General features: G+C 41.8%; 1 protein-coding gene across 1 annotated transcript; it reads right to left on the bottom strand.

Moving 5' to 3' along the window:
- Positions 1-1,004: 1,004 nt before the first annotated feature.
- On the bottom strand, positions 1,005-5,156 carry pi15a (peptidase inhibitor 15a). Its single transcript, XM_030079629.1, has 6 exons — positions 5,070-5,156; positions 4,555-4,868; positions 3,406-3,524; positions 2,407-2,539; positions 2,197-2,312; positions 1,005-1,140 (listed from the first exon to the last, which is right to left on the bottom strand). Exons 2-6 carry the CDS (start codon positions 4,822-4,824, stop codon positions 1,005-1,007), a joined length of 774 nt encoding a protein of 257 aa, XP_029935489.1. The 5' UTR covers positions 4,825-4,868; positions 5,070-5,156.
- Between the last annotated feature and the right edge of the window lie 2,044 nt (positions 5,157-7,200).

Below are 7,200 nucleotides of genomic sequence, written 5' to 3'. Positions count from 1 at the left end.
ACTTGAGTGCATCAGTGAAAAGATTATAAACATGACAACATAAAACAATAGCACTGTCCAATATGCCAACACACAACGCAAGAACAGTTATCTGGGTCAAATTCATGCTATGTGCTCACCCCAGCAGACATATTATGATATGAAAAATGACTGAAACCTGTGAAATGCCCATGAAGATGATATGACTGTAATGAAACATAACACAACCAGTGCATATAAAAACTGAGAAAGCACCATATTGACGTACATTTGAAAGAAACAGGACTTTTGACAACTGCCGATATCAAATTTCTTCAAATTTCAGTCTTCCAAATTTGAAAGATTTGATGGATTTCTCTTTTCTCTAATTGATTATTACTTTATGTGTACAGTAAGTTCACTTTTGTACAGTAAGTGCACTTTTGTGAGCCAATTCGTTGCAGGGCAGAACTGAAAATCACAATACCCAAAGTCTGAGGTTTGTAGGCTACTGTACTGTTGTTTGGCAGAGAGCTTCAGTTTTGCCCTTTGAGGTCAAAAGCCTTGATTTTTGGAAAAGCAAAGGACACAAACTGAGTGTGATGTCCATAGCACCTTAGTGAGTAGGCATGAGCAGCTACAGTCTTGTTATCCACCTTCTGTCTCCCCAAGAATGCTTAATTACCACATTGCAATGGTAAACCAATACAGTTATAGTGAAAGTGTATGCAGCACCACATACATACCGTGTTTGACATATTAAAGACCCCCTCCAAAGATAAATTCTTTCATCAATTAAAAATCGTCATAGCAATTAAAAAGTTCTAAAAAAAAAAAAAAAAAAAAAAAAAAGTAACAAAATCATTTACAGTTTATTTACATGTATTCAACAATGAAAAGTCCGCTGCCTTCAATCATATGTTTGTGTCTTTAAATAAGCCCATATATACAAAATAGCGTGGTCCAGGACTGTTGTGCAAATCCTTTTGGCATAAAAAAATGTCTTTATGGTAGGTTATCAGCTTGTTTAGGGAGGAAAATTATGTTTATTTGAACCAGTGCAGGTAGTTTGTGTTAAGGGCAGGGAAGCACATGTTATTGGTGCATGAGCCCCCATAGCTAGGAGGACAGGCTGAGCAAGGGACACCTACTTTGTAGGGAGCCTCTCCAATCCAGTTACCCCTGAAAGACAGAAACATGCAAAGTGTAAATGGATAACAGATAACCAGAATAAGCATAAAAATGTCAGGGTTTTTTTGTAACTTTGAACTTCAGCCTAATGGACTCTGTTTACACCTGGCATCAAGTTGCACAAAGTGTAAAGCCATCCAATGGCCCAAACCACCTCTGGAGGTGAAGAAATAGTCATTTGGCCACATTCACATTATATGAATTGTGTCTCCAATCCACATATAGAAACTACTTAAAGAGATAAAGAATCATTAGCCAAACAAACAGATAGCAGACAGTTTGGATTGTGACACACTTTCCCAAAATGGATTGTCAGTATATTTTTGGATAGGGAAAAAGGTGAAATTAGGTATGTACTGTCAATTTTAAAAGAACAAGAAAAAGTGACATGTACAACAACCTATATTTTATGAATGAAAGAGAAATCAGATTTTGCTATATATACTGGAGACCCAGTGTAATGTAAGGTGCAAATGTAAACCTGATATAGTATATCTTGACACAGTCCAAATATCAGATGCATGTTCATGCTATGTGTAAACAGGCCTTAGGCTGCTGCTTTCACAAATAGTGACAACTGTGACCACTGAAAAGTAGCAAGCAGCGCCGTGTCCACAGGCCATATTTCCAATCAGCGATGCAAAATAGGTCATCAGTGTCCTGAGCCTACTCTTATGTGTCTCCAGCCAGTGAGATTAAACAACCTGGGTCACAAGTCAGTCACAAGTCCCGACAGGCTTTGATTCTGGAATTAAGGAGAAAACTCTTCTGGAATTTTGTGGGTCTCCGGAGCTTTTGTAATGCAGTACCCGTTCACAGGCTTGTATTGGGGTTATCTGAGTCTCCCAGCAACATGGGTGGCATTTCACAATGCAGCACAGAACAGAACAATCTGTGTCAGGATTAAGCCCGTGTTATCGTCATCAGGTTAGCAGGTTCACCAGAATTAACGTGCCTTCTTGCACCATGTCACTAGCACTATATGTGATGACCTAAAAGTAAAACCATACAGCACAGTCACTTAACCAGCATGTGCACTATACTTACTTGGGTGAGTAGTTGCAAACTAAGTATGTTGCCCGCTTCCACACTGAACCCCACACATTCATGTTGTGGCATGTGTGAACAGCACAGCCGACTTTGTTTGATGTTGCCCACACCATCTGCAAAGGAAAAAGACAAATCAGTTAATCCCCTGCCATATAATATCATTATTACAGTAATGTCATACTATTATACCACTTATTGCCATTCTACCTGTGTATAATGTGTGCACATGGGTCCATAGCACCTGAGCGGACATCTGGGGTTACAGTCCCGTGGGTACGGAAAAGCATAATCTTTAACCTCATCATACCATGGCTTCACAAGCTGAAGAATTGATCGATAGCTGTGAATAAAACAAAGACACAAATAGATACACTGTATAAGTACCACAGCTTATGATTGACACTTTGCATGATGCTGATTGACCTTGGCACCAGTTAGTCATGTAGCAAAAGCAGGACTGTGTCTGATGCAATCCTTACTTTGATATTTAAGAAATAATTATCTGGCAATATGACTGGGGCTAAGGCAGTCCAGACAACATTACAAAATGACTTTGAAATGTAATTCTAGTTGACAAAAATGCCATCAGCAAACATCTTATACAAAGAAAATTTGATTAGCAGAATCTCAGGATCCTTTGTACTTTTTTTAAATGTCTTGTTAATCTTCTGTTCGCATAGACCAACAAGTTCACTCCCATGAGGACATCACTACACCCTTGACAGTTTACAGCGGCTGCACCAGCAGTGACTGTCAGCAAGGAAGAATTTCCTCTTTTGAGGAAACATCTGACCATCACTACTACTCTGTGTAAGGGTAATCAAATAACCTCAAGAATTGCAACTTGGTCAATCAAAAGAAATTGTAAATTCCCATGATCTATGATGTCTGTCTGTTAGGGATGTCAGTGAAAGTATAGGAAAAACGTGACATTTTCTCGCCCGTGCAAATGTGCCCTAAGTTTCCAAATGGAAAGTCAAGACCCACAACAGGGATGTACTTTTGTCCTCTTGGGTCATGGCTGGAAACACTGCTTTTGTTTATTTGAAGGGTCACAGGAGCATTCCTCACACAGTCACTGGGTCACAGTGCAAAAACCTTTAGGAGAAAGAAGAAGGGGGCAGCAAGGCAACGACCATGACTACTCAGAGCCATCCCTCAGAGGAGCAGCAGATGTGGTGGGGGGAGAGGTCAAAGGTCACTCACCGTCCTGTCCTGACGGAGAGGTTTTGACCCAGGAACCTGAGGAGGTGATGTGGCCCATGCTCCCACAGGCAGGCATGCGCCCAGTCCTCAGCAGTCTTGGCCAGGGTGTCGTCCCACACCTAAGCTCCCAGAGAAAGGGTGGGAAAATCAAACGCTATTACATAATCTATGGAAAATATACACACAAGCCCTCCTCCATCTATGTCCAATACAGCACTGAAATGTGAGATAAGACTCTGGGCTTTGTGACTTCATAGTTTGACCACGAGTGTAACCATAGCAAGAAGCACAAACTCGCTTATCAGATCAGTTACATAAGTAAAGAAAGGTTATTGGCCCGCGACTCTGTCCCACATAACTCTTAAAACGCTTAGACCTCTCTACGGCAGAGGAGCGTAGTGCTTTGTGATGATTCGGAGAATGGTGCATGGTCGAGCTTGTGAACGACAACCCTCATGTGCATGTGGTCCACATTGTGAATGGAGAGCTCCGCGATGGGGAGCCTCTCCCACTGATGACTTCATCCTGTTGTGGCTTCATCAGTGGAGGAGGCTCCCCGTTGCTTTCTATTATTACATTATTGCTCAAGTGCAGTGTACGGCTGACCACAAGCTGTTTTTGGAACAATTTTTCAAATATTTGGTCCCTCCAATATAACACTGAACATGTAGGCTATGTTTTCAGCACTTTTGGATCTTGTAAACTATTGAAAACTGTTTTCAGTCATCAGCACACTATGAATGGGACATCAACTGAGTAATTCAACTGTTCTCTCGGTAAAATGCTGCCAGCAGGCTACTGATATTATACATGACCCTTCTTCTTCGACAAGTGTCAACTTTGGTGGTCTACTCCATTGCAATCTGCCTAACAGCTGGGGGTGCCAAGACACTCAAAGACATTTGTCACCATAGTTTCCTGTGTAAATACAGTTAGGGTTAGATCTGTTCACCATCCTACAGCATACCCACTTTTCATGTCATGCATTTTGGACATTGGTAGAGACTGTCTTCACAAAGTAATGCCAATAAGCAAAGAGCCGGGGAGAGGCATGCACAGTACAACTAACTTGAGTATAACTAATCCATCAAATCAAAATACATGCAGCTCTTTACAATGAATCAAGTTTAAAAGGAGACCATCACTTACCATGTATTCCATATTGGAAGCCGGGGGAAAAACTTTTCCTCTTACTTTGTTATGGTAATCAAGAATGGCAAGCATGTCGTTTTGCGTAATATAACGCTTCCTCCTGGTTTTATTCGTGGCGTCTGTTCCGTGGCTGTGCGCTGAGCCAAGTATGGTGAAATTGGCGCCTGGCAACAACGTGGACTCATTAGGAATACTCGTTGCCAGTGCACTTGCTCCGCAAGATATGCACAGAAGTACTAAGTCTATGGCAAACAACTGAGGTTTCATGTTCGACTTAACGAACTTCTGACAAAATATTCCGTCGCTTGGACCTGGAAAGAAACCAAACATGACACATTTATAATTGTGACATTATTAATGCGCACAATATGGGCGTTTTATTTAGAGCCCATAATATATTATACATATATTTCAAATCATGCATTTTCCCTCCAGAGTCATAATTATGCAGTATGGAGGCGAAACGCCGGTGACAGCGGTGATAAAATTCCTTCACATGATCTTGGTCCTACCTTTTGCTTGCACAGCGATACCTTGTGTCCTGCGTTGCCAGGCTATCACTTCCACAGCCTCTGCAGTATACTGGAAAGAGGGAGGGCTTCAAGTGAGGAGTTTTTGCTCTTTGCAAACTATATGAGGACTTCAGGAGAAGTCGGACTTTGCGGGTTTATATACCGCAGTGGACGACGCAGGAAGTGCGCCTGCCTTGGAGGTGCGCACAGCCCCTCCTTGTCACCTGAAACACAGCATCTTCTCGAGACGTAATGTTTGGTTTCTCCTATCCCGTTCTTGGCAACTCTTGCCTAATTTCATCAAGACATCTGTTTTGGGTTTGTGCAGCTGCAGAGGGCGAAAACGCAAACATTTGATAAGAAAACGAATAATCCTATAAATCAAATCAAACTCTGAGGGAGTCCCACAAATCAGCAAAAGACAGCAGGTGCCAGAGTTAGTAAAACTGAATCATCTACTATATCTGTGTGTATAAATGACCATAAATGGCTTTACTGCATTTAATACATTTCCCAGCAGCTGAATATAACCATCAAACAACTTGTCTTACTTTTTTAATGATGAGCTTCAACTCTTAGTTCATAACAATCAATCAGTTCCATGGACTGCTTGAGTGTCCCATCAACACCAGGGGCTAGTGGTAAAATTTGCACATCAGTGGTGACTGGTCTGAGCATGCACATATACTCAGAGGGGGGGAAGCCAGCAGTTTTATGAGCCAAATCAGTGTAAGTTCAGGGTCCATGGGTCCTATCAGTCTTCTTTGTCGTATTCATTATACTATAAAGATTACACTTGTTCAGGGTTTCGGTCCAGCTGTGCAGTATGTCAAGGCAGACACGGAGCTGTGTAAAAAAAAAAAAAAAAAAAGTCTGCAGCCCATCATTTTCTTTGGCAGCTGGTGAACAAATTAAAGCAACGTGACGCAGGACCACCCTCCCCCTCCTCTTTCTTTTTCTCTCTCCCTCTCTCCTGTTGCCGACAAATGGTTCTTTCCCCTAAAAATTTCTTGGAAATGATGGACTTTTCAGGTGCTGGAATGGTAAAGGGATATATCACTCAAGAGTGTTGCACACTAAGACTTCTCTCCTCCGTTTCAACTCAGCCATACATTTCAGATCCTATTCTAATGCACTCTGAACCAATATACTGCAAGCTTCACGGGGAGGAAAACTTCTCAGTTAGAGGACAAACGAAGACGGATTAGTTGAATATTTCTACTTGCTAGCCCTGATCCAACCTTGTACACAAAGCCAGGACACTAAGCAGACATGTCTGTTGTTAGTTCATTTTCAACCAGGAAAACATTCAATACTCACAGGCAGTGGTCCAGAGGAGGTGTTGAGTGTTTGGGATGCGGTGTTGACTTCATTAATGTCAGCCTCAACACCACAGCCATCTGCTTCATTAGCTGGGGCTGGAGAAGAACCACTGTTGGCTCACAGTAATGCATTAGGACTTAAAACATTAGGACTTACCTCTGAGTTGCCTCTGCAAACCTGTAATGAAAAAGCAGAGGTATGTGGCTTCGATTCACCCTGAGTTGCAGGTAATATTCAGCATTTCCTCTAGAAAAACACAGAGCAGGTTGGTGTCTGGCACAAATAATTCAAAATATATCTTTACCACGTCAAACTATATTTGCTATTTAGCCCATTCAATGTGTTTTGAGGTCTGATGCACTCTTTTTTTTTGTTATGACTATGCACCATCACATCTGCTCAGTATTTTGACTCATCCTCCCATATGGTATCAATAGTCAGGCCACTCTCCAGCCAGCACAGCCTCCAGCCAAAGATCCTGATCGACATGGTGCTGAGATACTATCCCCAGGTTCACGGTCACATTATAATCCATATCATTAGATTAGATACATTTTACCTGTTTCACAGCTTCTCACATTATTTAATATTTACACTGCCACAGAGATCTGATCTCAGACAAGACATTATGGAGTCAAAAGTTTAGTCTCATTGTGGAAAAGCTGGATCCAGGCTGCACGTAGAATATCAGAATATTGCAACCCAGCCGCCACAAACACCCCACCCCATCCTCTCTCTTTCACTCTCTCTCTCTCTCTCTCTCTCTCTCTCTCTCTCTCTCTCTCTCTCTCTCTCTCTCTCTCTCTCT

The sequence above is a fragment of the Myripristis murdjan genome, chromosome 20, assembly GCF_902150065.1.
Source record: "Myripristis murdjan chromosome 20, fMyrMur1.1, whole genome shotgun sequence".
Taxonomy (NCBI): Eukaryota; Metazoa; Chordata; class Actinopteri; order Holocentriformes; family Holocentridae; genus Myripristis; species Myripristis murdjan.
Note: the sequence above shows the minus strand (reverse complement) of the source record. Positions and strands in the feature narration are given on the sequence as shown.